This window comes from Podarcis liolepis (assembly GCF_965112155.1).
Source record: "Podarcis liolepis genome assembly, chromosome: 7".
Taxonomy (NCBI): Eukaryota; Metazoa; Chordata; class Lepidosauria; order Squamata; family Lacertidae; genus Podarcis; species Podarcis liolepis.
This window is the reverse complement of record NC_139561.1, coordinates 25,243,314-25,268,383: the sequence shown is the minus strand read 5'-3', so window position 1 is coordinate 25,268,383 and position 25,070 is coordinate 25,243,314. Positions and strand designations below refer to the sequence as shown.

The 25,070-nt window shown below is 46.5% G+C and overlaps 1 protein-coding gene across 6 annotated transcripts in view; it reads right to left on the bottom strand.

Annotated features, from left to right (window-relative positions):
- PRDM16 (PR/SET domain 16) overlaps nucleotides 1–25,070 on the bottom strand; it is a 459,509-nt gene that overhangs the window by 62,594 nt on the left and 371,845 nt on the right. For all 6 annotated transcript variants that reach the window (XM_083512877.1, XM_083512879.1, XM_083512881.1 and 3 more), the window contains exon 4: nucleotides 741–875. In XM_083512877.1, the coding sequence (XP_083369003.1) occupies nucleotides 741–875 (135 nt within the window). The remainder of the gene's footprint in view (nucleotides 1–740; nucleotides 876–25,070) is intronic.

The following is a 25,070-nucleotide window of genomic DNA, read 5'->3' as shown; positions in this document are numbered from 1 at the left end:
TCTGGTGGTTCCCTCACTGCGAGAAGCAAAATTACAGGGAACCAGGCAGAAGGCCTTCTTGGTAGTGGCACCCTCCCTGTGGAACGCCCTCCCATCAGATGTCAAGGAGATAAAGAACTACATAACTTTGAGAAGACATCTGAAGGCAGCCCTGTTTAGGGAAGTTTTTAATGTCTGATGTTTCACTATATGTTTTATACATGCTGTTAGCTGCCCAGAGTTGCTGGGGCAACCCAGCCATGTGGGCAGGGTATAAAATTATCATTATGAATTATTGTCAGGTAAGACCTGGAGGCCTGGGAACCCTATTCCCCTAATGCACAATGTGTTCGCAACCCTTACAACAGCTGCAAGTTGGCATCATTAATTATTACATCCCAAGATAACAAGGAAAGTTTGATTTCTCGCCAGCATGGACCCACTTCTAAAAGTGCCAGTTCCTCAGGTCAATGCACTCAAGTGGGTAATCTGGTCCCGCCTTGAATCTGGTGTGGTAACAAATCAGCAGATCCTGGAGAATATTGTTGCGTGTTAAACTTGGGGTACTTTGCTGTGGTGTTCTGGTTTTTCTTTTTAAATGCAACCATTTATCAATTCAAATGATAAATCATCAGAACTTTCTCCTGTGATACACTTAACTCCACTCTCACTGCCCAACTGGCCCCCAAAGGTTCATCACAGCAGCAGAGACACAAGATGGCACCGGGAAGAGAAGTGGATTCCATGGAGCCAGATCATACCTGGTCATTCACAGGACACACGGCTAGGTTTTGTTCTTCGCTGGAGCAGGCCACCCGGATATACTTCAGCCAGTTCCCGTTTCCTGTCTGGTTGGCATCGACGCAGAATTTCTCAGTGCCCAGGTCATCGCCAATCTGAAAGAGAAAGCAGTGTTAAACAACCAAATTGGAAGACCATAAGCCAGGGGTTCAAAAGCATGTCAAAGTGCAAGTAGATAAATAGGTACCGCTCCGGCGGCAAGGTAAACGGTGTTTCCATGTGCTGCTCTGGTTCGCCAGAAGCAGCTTAGTCATGCTGGCCACATGACCCAGAAGCTGTACGCCGGCTCCCTCGTCCTGTAAAGCGAGATGAGCGCCGCAACCCCAGAGTCGGCCACAACTGGACCTAATGGTCAGGGGTCCCTTTACCTTTACCTTTAAGCAAGGGGTTGGGAACAGCTTTTCAGCTGGAGGGCCACATTCCTTTCAAAGCAATCTCTGGAGGGCCACATGGCACCAAGGGCAGAAGTGGGAAGAGCCTGAGGTTCCCTATCCCTGCTATAAGTATTTAAGTCAGGGGTCAGCAAACTTTTTCAGCTGGGGGCCGGTCCACTGTTCCTCAGACCTTTTGGGGGGCCGGACTATATTTTTTTTTTGGGGGGGGGGTGAATGAATTCTGATGCCCCACAAATAACCCAGAGATGCATTTTGAGTAAAAGGACACATTCTACTCATGTAAAAACACGCTGATTCCCAGACCATCTGTGGGCCGGATTTAGAAGGCGATAGGGCTGGATCTGGCCCCGGGGCCTTAGTTTGCCTACCCATGATTTAAGTAAAGATATGAGCAGGGTGGGAGGGAGAAAAACAGCCCAACATTTATTGGCCAGTTCAAATTGGTCTGGAAAAATCAGTTGCGTCTTGGAACTCATGACCTCTCGTGGCCTTTCTTCCTTTGTGCAAACTGAGAAAGTGCACAGTTCCAGCCCATGGTGACATCCACAATTGTGTTTCCTTTGGCAAGGGGGCCATGCTGCCATAACCATGCCAAAGGCCATAGCTCCATAGTAGAGCATCTGCCTTGAATGTAATGGCTCCAGAGTTCAATCCCTGGCATCTCCAGGTAGGGCTCGGAGAGGTCTTTCTCCCTGAAACCCTGGAGAGCTGCTGCCAGCCAGGGTAGACAATACTGAGCCAGATGGACCGACAGCATGTTCCTATACTGTGGGCTGCTTCCCTGAATCAAGCAATTTATGCCCAAGTTTCACCCTGAAATCCTGCACACAGAAGGGCTTATGTGGGAAAAAATGAATAAGCCAGTAGTCGGGTTGCTTATGAAAACCAGCCCCTTCAACAAAGTATTTCTGGGCATGCACAGAGTGCTTTTAACCTAGCTACAATTGCAATCAGTCACTACACATTTGGGTTTGAGGTCAAAGGGTGTGACTTCTAGGCAGAGATGGATCCAGATCCCTCCCCCCCCCTTTTAATAAGAATAATTTATTATTTATACCCTTCCCAACTGGCTGAGTTTCCCTAGCCACTCTGGGAGGCTCCCAATCGAGTGTTTAAAACAATACAGCATTAAATATTAAAAACGTCCCTAAACAGGGCTGCCTTCAGATGTCTTTTAAAGGTAAGATAGCTGCTTATTTCCACAGGGCAGGCGCCACTACCGAGAAGGCTCTCTGTCTGGTTCCCTGTAACCTCACTTCTCACAATGAGGGAACCGCCAGAAGGCCCTCAGTGCTGGATCTCAGTGTCCGGGCTGAACAATGGGGGAGGAGAAGTACAGTGGTACCTCAGGTTACATACGCTTCAGGTTACATACGCTTCAGGTTACAGACTCCACTAACCCAGAAATAGTACCTCGGGTTAAGAACTTTGCTTTAGGATGAGGACAGAAATCATGCTCCGGCGGTGCGGCAGCAGCAGGAGGCCCCATTAGCTAAAGTGGTACCTCAGGTTAAGAACAGTTTCAGGTTAAGAACGGACCTCCGGAACGAATTAAGTACTTAACCCGAGGTACCACTGTACATTGAAAGAGAGAATGGGTTGATTAAAAGGCAGCATGCTTCATTGTCAATCTAAGCAACCTTCCCCAACCTGGTGCCCTCCAGATACTATTAAACTCCACTGGCCCATGCTGACAGAGCCCATGCTGGGATTGTGGGAGACGGAGTCCAGCAACATTTGGAGGGCACCAGGTTGCAGAAGGCAAGTTATCTCGGCTGAAGCCTAAGAACAGAAGCCCAGTTGCGATTAACAGAAGCCCTGTTGACAGACATGCTCACAGATACTTAGAAAATACAAATGTGCAAGTGTGGGAAATAGAATGATGGCGGTGACCTTTTAAAAAATCGCAGTTGTTTTCTGTTTCTCTCTCTTTCTCTTCTCAAAGAGCCTCTACTTTCTTCACACAGGAAAGCTAGCAAGTTATGTGAGAGTATCTGCAGACAGGTAGCAAAGATTTTTCACACACACCCTTTTCTTTCTTTCTTTCTCGCAGAGGCAAGTGGGTGTTCTCAAGAGCTTGGGTACTTCCCCAGTGTGATTACTGCAATGTGGTTCAGAGTTGTGAGTATGGTTAAGGAACTGCAGCTGGGATAGGACATGATTCCCAATAGGCTATTGGCTGGGGTTTGGTGCATGGAGGATAGGGCATCACTGTTGTAAACCTGGGAGGTTGCGCAGGAGCAGGAATGTTTGAAATTGGGACCCAGACAGGTCTGGCCTGGATCCCTTTGTTAGACAGGTGATGTATTGCCTGGGGTGCTAAATAGATAGCCAATTGCTTCTACAGATGCTTGGGTTGCGAACATGATCCGTGCAGGATGCACGTCCGTAACCCGCAGCGTCACAGGTTGCAATTCAGTGCTTCTGCGCATGTGCAAAGTGCAATTTAGCACTTCTGTGCATGTGAGACCACCCAAACCCGGAAGTAACCCATTCCGGTACTTCCAGGATTCGGCGGTACGCACAACAAAAAAAATGCAACCTGAAGCATCTGTAACCCGAGGTATGACTGTATTGGGGTTTTTTTTGGGGGGGGGGATAAAGATGATGTAATCCAGGCTCGTTGCAGTTTTAAGGGGGAGGTCAGTAACACAGAGAACTAAACATTGAGATCTGGCTGCATTTTAGGGTACCAGCCATTGCCCTAAACATTGAGATCTGGCTGCATTTTAGGGTACCAGCCATTGCCCTAGAGACCTGACATAGCAGCAACTATGCCTTTCAGAGTTCTTATTGTGTAGGCACACAACTTAAGTGCTCCAAAAGGCAGCCTGTTGCTCCACACCCCACCTGTATATTTGTAAATAAATACAACTACTACAATTTGGGGCGCAGGTGGCGCTGTGGGTTAAACCACAGAGCCTAGGACTTGCCGATCAGAAGGTCGGCGGTTCGAATCCCCACGATGGGGTGAGCTCCCGTTGCTCGGTCCCAGCTCCTGCCAACCTAGCAGTTCAAAAGCATGTCACAGTGCAAGTAGATAAATAGGTACCGCTCTGGCGGGAAGGTAAACAGTGTTTCCGTGCACTGCTCTTGTTCACCAGAAGCGGCTTAGTCATGCTGGCCACATGACCTGAAAGCTGTACGCCAGCTCCCTCGGCCAATAAAGCGAGATGAGCGCCGCAACCCCAGAGTCGGTCACGACTGGACCTAATGGTCAGGGGCCTTTACCTTACTACAATATGCCAGGGACCTCCTTCCTAAGAAAATCAAAGTTTAGTAAGTGTTGGGCCTTCAAAACTTTTTGCTGCTCTAAGAAGTGGAGCAGGCTTAACAGTACTAACTTGGACTAAGTTACTGGGATGTTCTGGGCTCCATTCAAGGTGTGGAAGTGTTAACCTTCAAAGCCTCCTGTTTTGAGAGATGTCTGGGGTTTTTTTATGGATGATGAATACAATGTGCAATTAGCCAAATGTGGAAAAACCCAGTGCATGCAACAATGATTTGCATACCTTGCAAGAGTGATTTGGACCTTTGGCAAGCAGAAAATGACATCTCTGCTTTTGCAGATAAGTATCTCCCAAACCCGCAAAGCTAGTGAATGGGAAAGGGGGAGGGGCAGGGGATGGGAGTGTCCAGAAGAATCTCTGACAAGATGGTCACCCCACTTCTGTTTAAAAGCCTCTAATGAAGGAGAGGCGACCACCTGCCGAAGCAGCCCTTCCCACTTTTGAAGAGCTCTTACAGTCAGAAAGTTCTTCCTAACGTTCAGTCAGAATCGCCTTCCTTGCAATGGGAACCCATCAGCTTGGGCTCTACTCGCCAGAGCAGCAGAAAGCAAGCTTGCTCCATCTTCTGTGTGACAGCCCTTCAAATATTTGAAGATGGCTAAGGCCAAGGGACGCGGGTGGTGCTGTGGGTTAAACCACAGAGCCTAGGACTTGCCGATCAGAAGGTCAGAGGTTCTAATCCCCGTGACGGGGTGAGCTCCCGTTGCTTGGTGTCCCTGCTCCTGCCAACCTAGCAGTTCAAAAGCACGTCAAAGTGCAAGTAGATAAATAGGTACCACTCCGGCGGGAAGGTAAACGGTGTTTCCGTGAGCTGCTCTGGTTCGCCAGAAGCGACTTAGTCATGCTGTCTACATGACCCGGAAGCTGCACGCCGGCTCCCTCGGTCAATAAAGCGAGATGAGCACCGCAACCCCAGAGTCGGCCACTACTGGATCTAATGCTCAGGGGTCCCTTTACCTTTACTTAAGTCTTACACAGAGTTGATTTGTAGAAATGGACAGGCCCTAGTTCATCACGTTCATTCATTTCAGTGTGACGACTCAGGGTAGGATTGATATTGGGTACAACCCAATGGGTCTACTCTGAGTCTACCTTGATACAAACCACAGTGTTTTCAAAAAACAACAATACATCTTCTGCTTGGGTTATTTCTGTATTATCAAAGCCTCCTGTGTGGACCCAGATAGGGAAACAGGGGAGGTGATGAAAGGGAAGGCAGCTGTCTGTGTGGAGCTGAGGGAGGGAAAGGATTCTACCCCTTGACAAGAGGTGACAATGCAGTGCTTTGCTGGCTGTCTCTGTATTTCTTCACTCATCACTTTTGTCTGGGCTCAACTCTGTCCACCTCACCCCCCCCCCCGGCCCCCACCTCCAGGCATGTTGTTTTGATCGCCTCACTCTTCTGCATCATTCCTTAGGCTGGTCATTTCTGCTTTCTCATGTTCAGTTATCTTATGGGACTGAGGCGTGGAATTTGCTGGCATGGGACTTAGAGATGGCCTTTGGTTTACATAGGGTTGTAGCCAATGCTAGTCCTACTTGGAGAAGACCCAGTATGGTATATGAGGACCTAGGAGACCAGGAATCAAATCCCTAGGACCTAGCAGACCAGGACTTGAAGCTCATGGGGTGACCCTGGCCAGTCACTGCCTCTCAGCATAATTTACCTCACAGGTGTTGTTGTGAGGATAAAAATGAGGAGCAGGAGAATAACTAAGTATGCCCCCTTAAGCTCCCTGGAGGAAAGGCGGGATGTAAATGAATAGAATAGAATTTTATTATTACGGTCACAGATCAGTTCCGGGTCACTTACAATATCAGGAAAATCATAAAACACAACAGGAATACAGTGTATTGCAATTGGGTATAACAGAGGCAATTCAGATATAGCGGCAGTTAAAAAAATATTTTAAATCTTGATCACTAAAATATAACCTAACATTATCATTTAAAACCTTAACCATTTTGGTAGTACAACTTGTTCCCTAAGTTTTATGGCAGTCGCACAGAATTTGGCAACCCACAGACGCACAGAATTTGGCAGGATGTAAATGTAATAAAGAAAGAAATAGATTCAAATTAACGGGCATGGCTGACGTACGTCCATTAACTTCAGTGGGTCTACTTTGAGTAGGACCCGGATACAGCCAGTGTCTTTTAAAGGGAAAGGGGGCGTTGTGGTGGGATAGGTTCTTCAACCATGACAGTGAAATGGGACCTTCCATGAAGGGCTGTTTCCTTCATGCGCTGCATGTGGGCTTCCCAAAGGTTCACCACTGAGGGAGTCAGGATTAGATGGAGCCTCAGTTCATTAAATGATGCAGGGCCCTTCTTACATCCTTAGTTCAAAGCCTTGGGTGGCTTTAAAGGAGGATGGGGCAAACTGAGGGAGGGTAAGCCTATCAGTAGCTCCTCGTTACAGTGGCTGTGTTGAGAACATAAGAAGAGCCTGCTGGATCAGGCCATTGGCCTATCTACTCCAACATCTTGTTCTCACAGTGGCCAGCCTGTGGAGCCTGGAAGCAGGATCCGAGCACAAAAATACCTCCCCCTCCTCTGGTTTCCAGCAACTGGCATTGAGAAGCATTGCTGCCTCTGATCATGGAGGGACAGCAAAGTCATAGTACAGTAGTACCTATGGTTATGTACATCATTCGTTCCGGAGGTCCATTCTTAACCTGAAACTGTTCTTAACCTGAAGCACCACTTTAGCTAATGGGGCCTCCTGCCACCGCCACGCCGCCGGCACACGATTTCTGTTCTCATCCTGAGGTAAAGTTCTTTTTTAAAAAAAATAATCCTTTTTTATTAAATTTTTACTTTAACAATCCAATCAAATCACATTAAATATTCCAAATTATACATATATATATATCAAATAATCCAAATATTCTGCCAAATTATAAATTTTTTTAATAGGACTTCCCATGCTTCAAGTTTGGAGGGTTCTGATCATCTGAGGAAAAGTTCTTAACCCGAGGTACTACTTCTGGGTTATTGAAGTCTGTAACCCGAAGCGTTTGTAACCCGAGGTACCACTGTAGCTCGTAGCCATCAATAGCCTTTCCCTCCATGAATTTGTCTAATCGCCATTCAAGTCGGTAGCCGTCATTGCCTCTTGTAGGAGTAAGTTCCATAGCTGAAGTGTGCTTTGCATGAAAAAGTACTTTCTGTTATCTGTCCCGCTGTGAGAGGCCCTACGGATACCAGTCACCAGGAATAAGTAGAATAATAGAATTGTAGGGTCTAGTCCAATCCCCCCCCCCATGCAGGAATATGCAGCTGTCCCATACGGGGATTGAACCTGCAACCTTGGCGTTGTCAGCACCATGTTCTGACCAACTGAGCCAGAACAAGTAGACAGAGCACAGTTGCACTCAAGGTCTGCTTGCTGGTGTTCCACGTCAAATGTATTGCCTGTTATTATAGGACTAAATCGTGTGCATCAGAATAAAGGAAAGCAATCCATAAATGCAGAAACAAAATCTAAGTATCCAACAGCTGAATAAAATGGAGGCATAGGGTGTGTGTACATGAAGCGCCGCTGATGACATTGCTCACCTTGGGGGGGGGGAGGCGGCACCCTTTGATCTAAGGCCAGCCCTGGAAATGGGTGTGGATTTGAGCAGCGGCCCAAAGCGGCAGCCCTCTCCACCCACCCAAAAAAGCTTGCCGGGTCCTCCTTGCCAGTTTATAGTCCCATGTCAGCAAACCTCACAAGTGCTCCGGCAGTTGAAATGAGAAAACATTGGTCTGAGATCCGGTGTGGGTTTTCACTTTTTAAATGTGCTACCATTAAACTGCAGGAGTTCACAGGGCAAAGGGTTGCAGAGCGAACCACAGAGCTGACCACAACTTTACACGTTTGAAGCAGAGAGTTCTGTGTTTTGAAATTGCCAGCAGAGGGAGAGGAATAAACTGCGCCCTCCCAGAGCAGCTACTGAGAGCAGCAAGGAGAGTGGGGTTTTAGTAAAGCAGGAAATTATGTTCGGCAAGGCAAAAAGAGTGCTACAATTGTGGAAAGAAGCCGTGTCCTCATAACCTTTAATGATTATTGTTATTTTGCAAGATTATTACCATCGCCTCCTTTTTTCTGCCAGCAAACACATCTTCTGCTTTTTTCAGAAGGTGCAAAGAAAGAAAGCTTCTGAGTACTATTTGCACCACAAGGTAGAGAACCTGTGGCCCTCCAGATATTGTTGGATGCCAGCTCCCATCAGCTCCAGCTACAAATGGATGAATATGTCAATTTTGGGTTCTCTTTGGTCCTCATTTTTCTCCTTCTCCTCTACAACCCCGGGTCAGACCTGACCCAGGAGCAGAGCTGCGGCTGGCTAGTGGTGTTGGGCCATCACACAAGGAAGATGTCTCCATAGCTCCCTCGCTCACTGGAGCCAGGCTCCAATGAGGGAGCCTGCCGCGGGGCATCTTGCTGCGCACCCCCTCAAAAAAATGCACCCGGGGCCACAGACCCCGGCACTCCACCCCACTATGCCACTGACTGGTCCAGGGTCACCCAGAGAGCTTCATGACTGAGTGGGGATTTGAACCATGGTCTCCCAGGTCAAAGTCCAGCACCCTAACCCAGTGGCGTAGCGTGGGTTGTCAGCACCCGGGGCAAGGCAAATAATTTGCGCCCCCTAAACCCGTGGATTTGCGCCCCCTAACCTGTGGATTTGCGCCCCTTAACTCTAACCCCCAGATGTTGTGCCTGGTGCAGCCGGCCCCCCCTGCACCCCCCACACTATGCCACTGCCCTAACCACTACACCGCACTGGCTCTCTTATTGAGAAGCACTGCCAGGGTCTTGCCCTGTGTCTTGCCTAGCTGCAGACATTCCCACCACCCAGCAAACCCTGCTGTGACTGGGGCACTGATCCTGCAAGCATGCAGGAGGCAACCATAGTGTGGGGACGACGACAGTGGGGAAGTCCTTGGTGGTCCTTCACAACACTAATAATAAACCCCATAAAGTGCTGCTAAATCCAGGCAAAATAAATTTGCCTTCTGGGTTTCCCTTCCTTTGCCCATTGGGTCGCTTGTCCCCTGCCTTACGAACTCTCCTCTCAACTTCATACAAAGTCCCCATTGTCAATGGACAGTCGTCTTAAGAAGGCCTTTGCTGAATCCGAGTGTGCAATAGGATGTCAGGCTTACGTTCCAATAAATAAATCAAACACACTTAAGACCCGTTAGACACTCCAATCACCTTCTTATTTTATTTTATTTTTAACCCTATGCCAAGCTAGGTTTTTATTGGATACACTCAACTGATCCTACAGTACTGTAATGGGTCTCTCTCTCTCTCTCCTCCCCAGCCCCCCACCCCCCAATTTTACGGACAAAAGACCTTTTCTTGTCTTCAAGGGCTGACAAGTTTATCCAAATATTCTCGGCGTAGTACTAGCCCCTTTCTGAATTGATCAGCTCAGTAAAAGGACACTTTGTACCTTTAAAAAAACCCACACACACATGAGAGACCAGCAAAGGGCAGTTGGTAGGGGGTGTGGAATGTGCTTAAACCGAAGGATGGTGTCAAACGGACAGAACTGGGGTATAACCACTTGTCTCTTCTGCTTTTCAAACTACTTGGGTAACCCACAGGAGGAGCAAATGGTATAATCAACAGTTCCCCTCCCAACGAAACTCCCTTTCGCTTTTCAGGTTGGCACACTGCAGGTGTGGCCATTAAGTGTCAAATATATACAGTGGTACCTCGGGTTACAAACACTTCAGGTTACAAACTCCGCTAACCCGGAAGTACTACCTCGGGTTGAGAACTTTGCCCTAGGATGGGAACAGAAATTGCATGCTGGTGGCACAGCGGCAGCGGGAGGCCCCATTAGCGAAAGCGCACCTCAGGTTAAGAACAGTTTCCGGTTAAGAATGGACCTCCAGAACGAATTAAGTTCGTAACCCGAGGTACCAATGTATATATATTCTGGGATGAGAATTCTAGCCCTGCCTTCCTCTTAGAGACGTACAAATGTATTAGTTTCAGTTTCTCATTGTTCCAGTCCTAATTTTAGTCCTGCACTTCTGTGCATCAGGACTTTCTTTTGAAGTCCTAATCAAAATTGATCATCAATTTTAGTGCGCATTTCTCCTAAGCTACATGTTTATGTATGCCGAACATACCTGTTTTTGCAAGCATTCCCCTTCCCCCAAAGGAAAGCATTTTTGCATGTGATTTCCACGGACATGCACATATTTCAGGCTCACTTTCTCCTAATATACAGTACAAGCGCATGCTATTTGCAGTTAACTTGCGCGGTTTCTACCACACGTAGTTGAAAGCAGGCTGGTTGAATCTGTGCACGCTAAACCCAAGCAAGGCTGAGCGCTTAAAAGCTCTTTGTGCACTGAGTCCACTCACAGAAGCATCCCAGAGCCCTGTGAGATCTCACGCGAGCATCCCAGAGCCAGAGTGCTGAGCAGGCCTTACCCCAAGCTCAAGGCAGAGAGTTTAAAGACTCTGTACATGCCAGGTCCCCTTGGGTTACCCAGTGTGCAAACAACGTGTAAGCTTTCTGCCCTGCTTGCTGGGCAAGGCTACTTGTTACATGAGCTCTGGAAGTGTGTGGGATTGTCTCTCTCTCTCCCCCCCTCACCCACTAGCCGTGAGGGTGCCTCCGAAGGTTTGGGTATCCACAATTTTCATGTATACATGCAACCCTTGGAACAGAACCCCCATGTAAGATGCAATAGTACTGTACACATGTTTTGTAAGCAGTCTTTGGAGAACTGCATTGCAAAATTTGGAGACCTGAGAAATCTTATTGAGACACTTTGCATCCCTGGAAGTTCTTCAAATGCTTCCCCCAAGCAAGAACTTGAATCATTTTGCTGTAGGTAAGCAAAAGCAACTCAATATTTTCCCCCAGCTTTCTCCCAAACATGGAGAGTCACTCCACCAATCTCAGAACCCCAAGGCAGTCCTGCCTAGACTAGCAGTCTGCTCTCACAGTTGCCAACCAGATGACTACGGGAAGCCCGTAAAAGGGACATAAGGGCAACCGCTCTCTCCTCTAATGTAGTTCCCAGAAACTGGTCCTCCTGATACAGGAGAAAGGATATAATCATCATTACAAGCAGCCATTGATGGCCTTATCATCCATGAATTTGTCAAATCTCTTTTAAAACCTGTCCAAGTTGGTGGCCATCACAAGTGGAGTGAATTCCATAATTTAACTATGTGTTGGGTGCAGAAATATTTCCTTTTCTCCACCCTAAATCTCCCAGTCTTCAGCTCCATTGTATGCCCCCAGATTCTAGTATTGTGAGAGAGGGGGAAAAACATCTCTCTCGGACCTTCCAAGTGTCCCTATTTTCTAGGGGCAGTCCTGGATTTACAAAAGCTGTCCCAGTTTCTGATTTGATCCCAGAATGTCCAGCTTTTTCTTAGGATGTCCCTACTTTCATTGGAGAACTGTTGGAGGGTATACACGACCTCCGAGCCAAGGAGGTACGGTAAATAACTATACAACCTTTAGAAGACATCTGAAGGCAGCCCTGTACAGTGGTACCTCGAGTTAAGTACTTAATTCGTTCCGGAAGTCCGTTCTTAACCTGAAACTGTACTTGAAGCATCACTTTAGCTAATGGGACCTCCTGCTGCCACCGTGCTGCTGGAGCACGATTTCTGTTCTCATCCTGAAGCAAAGTTCTTAACCTGAAGCACTATTTCTGGGTTAGCGGAGTCTGTAACCTGAAGTGTATGTAACCTGAGGTACCACTGTATAGGGAAAGTGTTTTTTTAAAAAAAAATTAAAAAAATGTTTAATATTTTATTATGTTTTTATGTATGTTGGAAGCCACCCAGAGTGGCTGGGGCAACCCAGTTAGATGGATGAAGTATAAATAAAATTATTATTATTATTATTATTATTATTATTATTATTATTATTAATATTGCATAGGACGTCCCTATTTTCATCTGTGAAATGTTGGAGAGCATGCTCTCTGTCCATGTTCCCCACACCACACATAATTTCATATACTTCCACCGTGTCCTTACTCCCATTCCAGGGATGTGGGTGGTGCTGTGGTCTAAACCACTGAGCCTCTTGGGCTTGCCAATCAGAAGGTCGGTGGTTCAAATGCCCTCAATGGAGTGAGCTCTGTCCCAGCTGCTGCCAACCTAGCAATTTGAAAGCACACTAGTGCAAGTAAATCAATAGGTACCACTGCGGCAGGAAGGTAAACGGCATTTCCGCACGCTCGGGTTTCCGTCACGGTGTTTTGTTGTGCCAGAAGCAGTTTAGTCATGCTGGCCACTTGACCCGAAAAGATGCCTGAGGATGGCCTGAAAGTGAGATGAGTACTGCAACCCCATAGTCGCCTTTGACTTAACCATCCAGGGGTCCTTTACCTTTTTTTTACCTTACTCCCATTTCCCTGCAAACCAAAAAAAAAACAACAAAAAAAAAACAACAACAACCCTAAAGGCACCAATGTCAAAATGTTTCTGTTCTTCCTGCCTTAAGAAATATGGCAAATGGCTTTTCTTTTCAAGAAGAAATTGAAGCTCCTTCATACCAAATCTATGCGTCAGCAGATAAATACCCATAAATCTCCCTGCCTCTGCCTTATTAGAATGGTTGCTAGGTAACTGGAACCAGGCCGGCCTCTCCTCCGGTACGTGTGCTGCCTGTCAGGGTCGGTCAACAGCATGAGTTGTTGGCAACGGCGCAGGGGTATCCCTGGGACCATGGGCCACAGGTGCAGCCATCGAGGCATTAGTCAATGATTAGGCCTCGTAAAATATATGAATAGTGTTTCTTTAAGAAGCTATAAAGTTTTATGGAGGAAAAAATCCATGTGTAAAGCATTTCGGTCTGCTCCATGGCTGGTCATTCAAAATTTCACTCGTTTCTGTCAGGGCCCTGATAATTAAAACTGTGGCCAGGGTCTGGTTTCTATAATGTCACCCATCTGGCTTTCGAAGATGAAGCAAATGTAATTGCCGGGGCAGCAAAGAACAGTTGTTGGGGTGGTGTGAGGGGATTTTTTGGTGTGTTTTTTTGCCATTTACTGGGCTTTCATTTTGTCTCTAAAACCGGAGGCTTGGGGCGTGTAGCATAAACTTACAGAGCACCAAAGATCGTTAATGGACATTGCAAAGCAGCGGGGAGGGCAGGAGAGGTTATGCCATGTGCTTTATAAGTTTGACACTAGAAGGCCCATTAATGAAAAAGTTAGATTTCAATCTGTGGGGCGGGTGATAATTGTTTGAAACTGTTTGCTAAAAGGTATGTGTGTGTCTGTGTGGTTTTGTGCATGTGGTTTAGGGACTTAAGAGGTGTCACATTGTCCTTCAGGGCACCTGAAGTAATAAATAATGGCCTATCGTTAAGGAATCAAGTCATCTTCTGATGCCTTGAAAAGATAAAGGCATTTGTGTGTAACTGTTGTTTTGATTTTAATTGTGGTACTTTCCAGCTTTATAATTTGCAGATTTGCCTTCAGTTATCATCTTTTGCATGTTTTTAGCTTTTTTGTATTTCATTTTTATTGCTTTAATTTGTGCAAGGTGCCTTGAGTCCTGGTGTGCGGAAAAGGCGGGGCATTAATAATAAGAATGCCTTGTGAAGTTGGGGAGGGGAGAATTGTGAAATGCATTGAAAATAAAGCAGGAGACCCAACGCAAAGTGAAAAAGCCAGAGTGGTGCACGGCTGGCTTTTGTTTTTGTTTTTGTTTCCCTCCACAGAGCTTCTTTCTGTAAGGTCAACCCAATGTCTTTGGAGGGTAAAAATCCCCAACCCGTGCTGCCCACTTGCTGACTACAAAACAAGATTGTACAACACAATGCCTTGCCTGATTGTCCCACGCAGCTATCTCACATCATGAAAGGCTATCTGTGCTCCTGAATGGCAACACTGTGTGACAAGACAGTGTCGGGATTGTTGGAGCTGTGTCTTCACTAAGTCAAACAGAAAAAGGTCCCCCGCCTTTCCTCTTCTTCTTCTTTGACTGGGAGAAAATGAGCATATGGAAAATCCCAAGCGGACAGTACTTTGCTTCCCCCCCTTTTTTTTCTTTGACCCTAATGGGAACATCAACGGCACATCTGGTATCATTTTAGGACTTTCTGAAGAGGTTCCACTTTGGAAAAAGGCAGGAACACCTCCGGGGTGGATGGAAAACAGAGAACTGAGGGCTTCTGTGTAGAAGTTCAAGAATAATGGCAACAGCGGCTGTCAATGCACGTCTAAGGATGTGACCAGACAGTGGTGTTGAATGGGGAATAAGATATGCACACAGAGAGAGTGCAATCCCACACTTGATACACTCCACTCTACTTTCCCCACATTTTTGCAGCATTAATTTATGTCAGGGGTCACCAATGTTTCACCCTCAGGTGGGCCCATTTGCAAACCAAAGAGACTATTGTGGGCATCACTTTCACACTGCACCCTCAGAGGCAGGGCAGAAGGTCCCGGGAACAATCTCCACCATGTCTAGGAGGGCTGGGGAAAAGACTTGTGTCTGAAAGCCCAAAGAGACACTGCCAGTCTGAGCAGACAATACTAAGTTAGGCAGACCAACAGCCTGACTCTGTATAGGACAGATTCTGAAGTTCCTCTGTAGAGTTGGTGTCAGTCTCCCTTACCTGAACACGACGACAGAAGCTCTTATTTTAAAGTATGGAAGGGATATTTTTTAGGCTAAAAGTGCTAGGACCAGAAGCCAACATTCCAAGGTCCATGAGCAGGGCAAGAGGTTCATAACCGAACAGAAGGTAGGAACATGTCCCATCAATTGGCATGCCCTGCTTGCCAAGCTTTTAAAGATGAGGTGGAGTGATCTCGCTCACAAGATCCTGTCTCTCTCGGGTTGTGCTATGTGCGCACACACACGCTCCATCTGGGTGGGTGTGTCTGATCCCATGTGCCAAGGCGGCACCTGGTTCTTGGCAGCAAGACTGTGCCTTGTCCCTTTGTCTCCAGCTCCAGCACCACCACCTCTTGTTGTCCTTCTTTCTGGCTGGCGGGTGTCCTTCTCACTCTCTGATGGTGCTCTGCACTCCACAGGAATGCCAGGAGAGAAAGCAGATGACCTACTTCCTCCTCCCTAGCGTCGTCAGTCACAAGGGGTGGGCCTGCATCCCTGGGTGCCCAACTTCCAACCTCCTCCAACTGGTGGAGCCAAGGGGCCCATGACAGTTGGCAACCACCGTAGGTACAAAACAAAGTTATCTCTGTAGCGTAATAGATTAGCAACATCATTGCTGAAGGCAGAGGCAAAATTCCCACATGTGGTCCTCGTTATTATACTCGCTCGGAGATGAAAGCGGACAGGAACATGATAAATTGGACCATGCACTCAAAACTGACGAAAATATTTTCATTGCTGCGTTCTCAATGCAATTATGGGGCAGCCTCCTTGTTGCCCACTGAATCGCTAACATTTCTAATTAGACGTGCTCGCTTCATTCAGCTGGCAGCGGCACTTAGTTGGAAAAACCGGGATTCTTAAACTCTGCAAAACGGCCTGCCAAGACAGCGGTTAATGGGCTAACCTTTATTAATTTGTCAACATTCTCTTTAAGTAGCCATTCATGAGCAGGGGGAGAAACACGGTCAGCAACCAAAACAGAAAGTATGGAGAACAGTGCAAGAAATATTAACCTTTTCATATCTTTTTCCATTCGCAAGCCTATTTTCAGGGACTGCAGGACAGGGGAAGGACTGCAGCTCATTGGTAGAATATCTGTCTTGAAAGTCCCAGGTTCATTCCTTGGCATCTGGAAAAAGCTGTTGTCTGAAATCCCAGTGAGTTATTGCCATTCAGAGTAGAAAATTCCAAGCTAGATGGACTGACTCAGTATAAGGCAACTTTCTGGGTTCCTATGAATTTAGGATTTAGCTCATTCAGAAATGCAGGGCTCGGAAGGGGCCACTTCTCCATTCTCATTTTGCCACACAGCTTTTGAGAAGGTCTGAGCCAATGGCAATGCCAATGGCTTGGGTGGAAGGACCACCATTTTCCATGCCACATGCTGATGCAACGTTGCTCTGCCCTCTTCATGAAGAAAGCAGGATTGTTTAGGTTCATGGGAAGCTGACTTAAACAGAGCCAGACCCTTGGTCCAGCCAGCTCAGTGCTGTCTGCATCCATCTGCAGTGGCTCTCCATGGTTTCAAGCTGGGGACATTCCCAGCCCTACCTGGATATGTCATTGGAGAATGACCCTGGGACCTGGGCTCTGCCTCTGATCCACACCCTGTTTCCTCCTGAAAATGGAAAATTTGATGGGGGAGGGGGAAATAAGGAAGCCTAGAATGGCCTTCCCCCCATCCAGATGTTTTGGGACCATGTTTTGGGAGGAGAAAGAGGCTGCCAGGAAGGGGAGGATGCTGTGAGTAGAAGGGAGTTAAAATAAAAGTTGGCATGAAGGTGAAAGAGAAAATAAACCAGCAAGGTTTATGAGAATCAGTGTTGATAGGTGGAGCAGGAGCTGAAACTCAAACTCAGAAGTTGCTGCAAATAAGGATTTGCTACACATGGTTTTGATATAACATAACACTACAACACTATCTAGAGTATCATGTGTGTGTGCGTGTGTGCACACTATTATTATAAGCAGGACACAAAGCTAATCATATAGTTATGGAAACACGTTGCCCTAAAGCAGATGCACATGAAGAAAGCACTCCAATAAAGGTAGACCGGTCTCCGAGGAAAGGAAAAATCGTATTAATATAATATTTACAAATGAGCAGGCTGGCTTCAGCACTCACAGGGGTAACGGAGAAGTAAGGAGACACCCAGATCCATGGCTTCCCAACACGACCAAGCTCTCCGTGTATGCTGAACTTACTTTGCCAGGTTGCAACAGACGAGGGTGTCCCTTGTGGGAGCAGTGGGGAAGGAGAACCTCACACAACCTATCTCTCTGTGCTATCTGTTGGTGTTCAGGTGGGACACTTCTGAAAGCTCTCTGAGTATTCCTAAAGGAGTTACAGTGCATTTCCTAAGCATCTTTGCATGACCAACATCCAAGGTTTCACACCCACACACACACACACACACACACCCACACACCCACACCCAGGACACCATGGTGGGAGAGGCAAAACATACCTAACTTTATTCTTCTACTTGCAACTTCCAACTTTGCTGCACAAGCCCACCTACTGGCCTTTCTGTTTATATAATGGACGCCACCCCAGGCAGAAAAGTTGGCACAGGCCCCCTGAGTACAAGAGAGGTTACTGCTAAGTAAATGTCTTTGGAATTGCAGACCTCCTGCATTAGCCTCCATGTCTACTCAGACATAAATCCTGCTGAGCTCAATGAGACTTAGGCCCAGATAATTTCATTTATTTATGCTTATTTGTGATAAGGTACCACAAAAAAATGGCATTCTGCACGCAAGCATGTGTATTGTTCTCATGAAACTTGGTATAAATATATAACACTCACAACTTTCACTGCTCCATTAGAATACTTTAACTTCAAAGATGTATATTGCACTTCCTGAAACTTTTTCTTTTTAAATGTGGGATATTAATTTCTGTCCTTTTAAAATTCCGTTATGATGGTTATACATATTGTTTATTGAGAAATCATGTACAGTGGTACCTCAGGTTAAGCACTTAATTCATTCCGGAGGTCCGTTCTTAACATGAAACTGTTCTTAACCTGAAGCACCACTTTAGCTAATGGGGCCTCCTGCTGCCACCGTGCCACTGCTACACAGTTTCTGTTCTCATCCTGAAGCAAAGTTCTTAACCAGAGGTACTATTTCTGGGTTAGCAGAGTCTGTAACCTGAAGCGTATGTAACCTGAAGCATATGTAACCCGAGGTAGCACTGTATATAATACACTATTCAGTTCTGTGTGGAAGGGGCACTATTACAGGGGCTGCATAATATCCATTTAGCATTTGTAAGAAATCAATCTCTTAGTGTGGAAGTGCCTACACTGCGGAACTCCCTGCCTATTGAAACCAGGCAGGCACTTTTCACTGAACTCTTCCAGGCACCTGCTCAAAACAATTTTCTTTAGGCAAAAAGAATGACTCACATACCTAGAATGCCAATATGTGCTTCAATCAGATTTCAATTTACTGCCAATTTTATTTTATTTTTGGAATGTTTAAATAGCTGTATTTAACCAGTGATTTTATCCTTCCATTCTCTTTGTAAACCAATTTGAGGTTGTTGTTGTTGTGTTTTAAAAAACCTAACCAATCAAGCAGTGTATAACTTTAACGAAATTTAACATTGCTATTTTAACAACTTTTTTTTTTTAAGATTTGCCTGACAAAGGACCAGTAGAGGCTGAAACATGCTGGACTAATAAATATCTCTTGTGGCTTTTTATTCCCTATTCAGTCATCAAAACATATGAATTGCTTGCAATGCACCGAAATAGGAAAGCCAGCAGGCTATTCCATGCTGATGTCCATTTTGCTTGTGCAAAGGCCCAGAATGCTAGAGCCTTACAGAGACAGGCGCATGGGGCCATCCCGAGTCTGGTTTTAATACGGAGCCAGCCAATCTCTGTCTCTCTCTCTCCCCCCCCCGCCGCCTTGCAGCCCCAACCCCCTCCTGCCCTTCTGGGTGGACATATTTGGCTCCCGAATGGTTTGACAGTAATGATTAATATAGTGTATTAGGAGATTCCAGTGAAAATATTCGGGATCAAGCTGTGTAGTTTAGTTCTCATCAGCTGGTCGGGTCTACAGGCCTATTAAAAACAGCAGGGGAACTGCAGACTTAATCACAGAGGCTGTGCCCACGGAGGGGAGATGACACACAGACAAGCCGAAAAGATGATGGAGCCGACCCAAGACATTTGGTGTCTAAATGTCACTCCCTTCCCTCTCTCCCTCCCGCTTCCAATTAACACAGGGCATTGGGCATAGGAACATGGGAAGCTGCCTGGTACCGACTCAGAGCATGGTCCACCTAGCCCAGTGTTGTCTACCATGACTGGTAGTGGCTCACACAGGAGACATCCCTTGCCCTGCCAGCAATTGAATCTGGGACTCTCTGCATGCAGAGGAGATGCTCTCCCCACTGAGCTGTGGTCACCCCTCTAAAGTAATATTCTAGTCTTCATGGTCCTGTATAAAGAGTGGTTTTAAATAGGAACAGAGCAAGGTGGCTCAGACCATTGGTCCATTAGTTCAGCATTGCCTACACTGACAGGTAGCAGCTGTCCAGCTTTTCAGGGCAATCTCAGCCCAACCTGGAGACACCAGAGATTGAACTTGGGACCTTCTGTGTGCAAGGCAGATCCTCCAGCATGGAGCTATGGTCCACCTCCAAAGGTCCACCTCCATTTAGGATGGTCTCCTTGTTCTCCCCTTAAAAGAAGGGAAGGTATGCACAGGTATTGTTTCAGGGGTAAATCTAAGCCAAATGAGCAGAGGGACAATTGCAGGCTTCCCTTACTCCTTGATCTGCTGGACAGCCGAAGTAGACTGAGAAGAATCTAAACCTCCCTCCCTACAGTGGGATGGTTCCAGCTGAGCTTGAACTGGAGAATCATAGAATTGCAGAACTGGAAGGGACCCTAAGGGCCATCTGGTTCAACCCCTGGCAAAGGAGGGACCACAGCTAAAGAATCCCTGGCAGATGACCATCCAATCTCTGCGTGTCGCTTCGTACACCAGATGACGTTTTTGCTGAGGGCTCCCTCAAACCTGGAGCCTTGGAAATGGGACTTGAGGAAAGCTTCAAGCAATGAAAGCCAATATGATGTACTGGTTAGAGCACTGGTCTAGGACCTGGGAGACCAGGGTTCTAATCCCCACTTGGCCATGAAGGTCACTGGGTGACCCTTGGATCAGGCACTCGCTCTCCACCTAATCCATCTCATAGGGTTGTTGTGAGGAATAAAATGGGGTGGAGAAGGAGTATGCATGTCACATTGAGCTCCTTGGAGGAAAGGTGGAATAGAAATGGGATGGATGGGTGGGTGGATAGATGAATGAATGAATGAGTACATAGGCTTAGGGACATTTTGAGGTTGGCTTGGGAACTGGGCTACCAAGGCTTCCAGGAATGGACAGGTTTTGAGTTTTAGATTCCTCTCTCTCTCTCTTTTAAAAAGAGCATCCTGCCAACTATGGCTTTGGCTGTCACTGGAGCATCATGCGCCAGAGAGGGCTAAGAAACAGTGAGAGGAGGGGCTTGCAATTCTCTCATTGATTGGAACAAACCAGCCAGCTCCTTGGCTGTGGGCTTTGAGTGTGATTCTTAACATTATTAATTAGGAATCGTGACCCAGGGCTCATTGAACTGTGAAGCCCTCTGGGCTAAAATGAAATAAAAATAAACACATTGCAACCTGAATGGAGAGATTAGGTCTGGGGCAATCCTAATAGGGGCTACTGCCAGGTACTGGGTCTCATGCAAAGAAATGAAATTATAATTATTTGATTCATTGAAAATACACATGTCCTGCCTCTCTGTTCAATAAAAATAAAATAAAAATGACAAAACGATCAAGGGTTGTATCCAGCTAAGTTATACTCAGAGTAGATCCTTTGAAATTAATGGGCCGAAGTTAGACACGCCTATTGATTTTTTAATGGGTCTGCTCTGAGTAGGACTAGTGCTGGCTACAATCCCATGTCAGATTCCTGCAAGATTAAAATAATCCATTTTGAAACACATAGAGATGCTGGTAATAGAATAAAAAAAAAGTGGAAGAGCCCACTCAAAGCATAATTAAAACATGATCTTGTGATGGGATTCATTAAAGTAACCAATATATATTCAGTATAAATTGTACTAACAAAATAAGAACCCTTTAACATTGCAAAAATGGCAGGTAGAAAAGGACATTGGCAGCTTTACTTTCTGGCATTCTTCACCTGCCTCCATTGGTTTAAAATTCAGTGTTTCCCAACCTTGGGTCTTCAGCTGTTTTCGGACTACAATCCCCATCATCCCTAACCACTGATCTTGTTAGCTAGGGATGATGGGAGTTGTAGTCCAGAAATAGCTGGAGACCCAAGGTTGGGAAATATTGGTCTAAATCATGCTGGCAGTCAGTCATATGGAACTGAGCCCATTCCTTTTTAATAGACTAAACCAGGCATGGGGGCCACGTTTGGCCCTCCAGACATTTCTATCCAGCCCTTGAGATGTTGCTCCAGACCACGCTCCTGGATGCCAGAGAATTCCAATGGAAACAGAAAAATGGGAATTGTCAAGGGTCACGTATTTGCAGCAGCAGATCTCCAGGGTCCCAGCCTTGTCCAGCGCTACCTAGGGAGTTCCCTCATGTGTGGAAAGCGAGAGCCATCTCTCTCTCTCTGTCTCTCTTTCTCTCTCTCCCCCCCAAACCAACATCTGCTCTGACTGTCAGTCAAGGGACATTTCCTTGCTAGCGAGGACAGCTGTTCCCCATCCTGTGAGTGAACTGCAGGGGCAGTAGCCTGCAGAAGACTCAGCCCAGCTGGAGATCCCCCTGCCACCGCGCTCAGGTTTCAAGCGCAGCTTCCTAATCGTGTGTAGATGCTGGGAAATTCAATCTTTGGCCGTCCAAGCAGGCCATAAAACAGGCACAGGCTCAGAAAAGGAGGGCGAGATGTTGGTGGTGTCTGCGGGGGAGCAAAGCAGGCAAAAGCAAAAAGCATTAGATTGCCTTTTACTGCGCCTGTGTGCCCTACACAGGGGTGGCTGAAGGAGTCTAATTCCAGGCTATGTCATTCCTGCAGGTGTTCCGCATTTCTGTTTGAGGATCCTACTTCGGCACCAGTCTGTATGTGTTTTAAATTAGCACAGAAATCCACGTTTCAATCTGCATGCAGTCTCCCAAATCGAGCATCGCTAAATGTATTTTCTTTTGCAATGTGTGTTTCTCTCAAAACGTAGCATTTCGAACACGTTTTCTGGAGACAGTGTTTGAGCCAAGAACATTATCCGAGAAGTGAGAAAACAGGCAGGTAGCTAAATTCAAATACACACAATTGCCTAGGAGTTGCAGGGCAGCCTAGTTCATGAGTAGGGAATGTATTCCAGCCCAAGGGCCACACACCCTTCTGGGCAACATTCTGGAGCCCACATGCTAGTGGAGGGCAGGGCCAGGTGCAAATGTAGGAGGAACAATGCATGGTAAAATTCACAAACCTCTCTCTATCCTCCATCCAGACACCCAAGCAAAAACACTAAAGGGGTGTGTGAAGCAAGGCTGGTGAGAGGTGTGGCTGGGTAGAGTCCAAGGGGCCAGATGGAGGGCCTTGGGGGCCACATTTGGCCCTGGAGCTGACAGTACCAACCCATGTCCAGTTCATATCAGACTTCAAAAATAACAAATTCCTCATACTGTACTTCTCCCAGTAAGTTTCCAAGCACAATTCAAAGTGTTGGTGCTGACCTTTAAAGCCCTAAACAGCCTTGGCCCAGTATACCTGACGGAGCGTCTCCACCTCCATCGTTCTGCCCGGACACTGAGGTCCAGTGCTGAGGGCCTTCTAGCAGTTCCCTCGCTGCGAGAAGCCAAGTTACAGGGAACCAGGCAGAGGGCCTTCTCAGTAGTAGCACCCACCCTGTGGAACGCCCTCCCAAAAGATGTCAAAGAGAAAAACAACTACCAGACTTTTAGAAGACATCTGAAGGCAGCCCTGTTTAGGGAAGCTTTTAATGTTTAATAGACTATTGTATTTTAATATTCTGTTGGAAGCCGCCCAGAGTGGCTGGGGAAATCCAGCCACATGGGCGGGGTATAAAAATACATTATTATTATTATTATTATTATTATTATTATTATTATTATTATTCTCTAGTTCTAAACTATTACCACTGTCATTTCAGCCACTGTTCCTTTTCTGGATTTCTCATTTTACACCTGCACTCTGTGTGTGTGTGTGTAAAGTCAAGTACATTTAAAGTACACAATTCAATCACATTTGACTTACTCACAAACAGAAAAGAAAACTTGAAAGCTATAGAGTGCTTGTTTCATTACTGTGATGGGATGATTAGCTGCTTGTGCGTAAAATCGTGATCCCTCAGAGTTTGTGCAACTCCACAAACCTCTGTGTGTGACAGAGCTCCTCAGACATGTCTGCCCTAGTCACTTGCAGATTCCGACAGTGGTTGTTTTCGGAAGCGCTTCCAGCAAAGAAGCTCCTTAACGGAAACACGTCTCCTGGACTCACGACGTGACAGCTTCCGGCGAGGAATGGGTCTCCCTATGGGAGCTTCTGACACCTCCCCGCTGTTCTCGCTGGACGTGTCCCTGAGCCCTCCCTCTTCCCTGCTAGTTCCTGCTTTAGCTGCTGCGTCTCTCTCCGCATTCATGAGACCTTCCTCCAGAGACCCATCTCTCCCCCTGCTGGTCCCTGCTTTCGCTGCTGACTCCCTCCCAGCCTCCGTGAGCCCTCGCCCCACCTGTTCCTCCGATGGCAGTTCCCTGACAATTACCTTTCTGAAAGTAGCGGAGATTTTTCTACAGAACTGCGTTATAATCATGAATACACCTGTCATCCCAAAAAAGCCCCTCAACCTTGTGAAGTAGGCCTCTGTACATCCCGTTTTTACAGATGGGCAACTGAAAATGGAAGGCCGAACAAGTCCAAGACTGCGCAGCAGGATCCGAGCAGGTGTGGGAGTTGAACAGAGGTTGAAGGTCAACTCTTCATCAGATGAGGCTACAAAGACCTAGTGAAGACCTTCCACATATATATTCCACATTGGTAGAAAGTGGGGCCACCATCTGCCTATTGCATGAACCCTTATTCAGCCATGGCAGCAGAGAGAGGTGAACATGTTCTGGTTTCCCCAGGAGGAAAATCAAAATGGCACACACATACCACCACTGTCTCCTGGTGGTGGTGGGAAATGGGCCAGAGGAAGGGGTAATTTGGTCACTGTGAATTGTGATCCAAACCACCACCAGCCCCGATCTAATGTGTAGATAGGAACTTAAGTTATCCGTTTGCTCTTGTACTTCCCAAATGTTTTGACACAGATCTCTGCTCAAACTTAAGACAAAGAAAAGTACAATTAGAAATGTGCATTTGGGGAGACAACAGGCTTTGGAAGATTATTTAAATGCATTTTTTGAGCAGATAGATTGATAGATGGGTAGATAGATTGGTAGATCTGATAGATAGATGGTAGATATAGTTAGATATAGATAGATAAATAGATGATAGATAGATAGATGACAGATCATAGTTTATACTGTAACGGAATGGTTCAGAAAGATGGCAGAACACCTGGAAACATGATATGAACCAGAAAGTGACTAATTCACTTCCCCAGAGGTTGGGCTGGCCTGGGATAACAAGGGCTGCCCCATCACTTACAGCCCAGCTTTCTTCTCCTTAGTCTCATTGTTGCCCTTCTAGGACTCAGCAGGAAGGAGGGTGGGGAGCAAAACTATTGGTTTTGTCATTGGCTCTGGCGCCACCTACTGTTGGCTGTTCCACCTTCTGTCCTATCAGTTCCAATGGTCACCAGCCCCCACGGCAAGACAAAATGCTCAAGACTAGTCCTGACATGAGTTTGGAAGGATGTCTGTAGGCATGCCGGCCAATCAAAAGGCTGGGATGGGAACAATTCAAAACCTGGGGATATCTATGATGTAGCAGGGTGGAAAAATATATATGGGAAGTCTCGCTACTTCCATAATT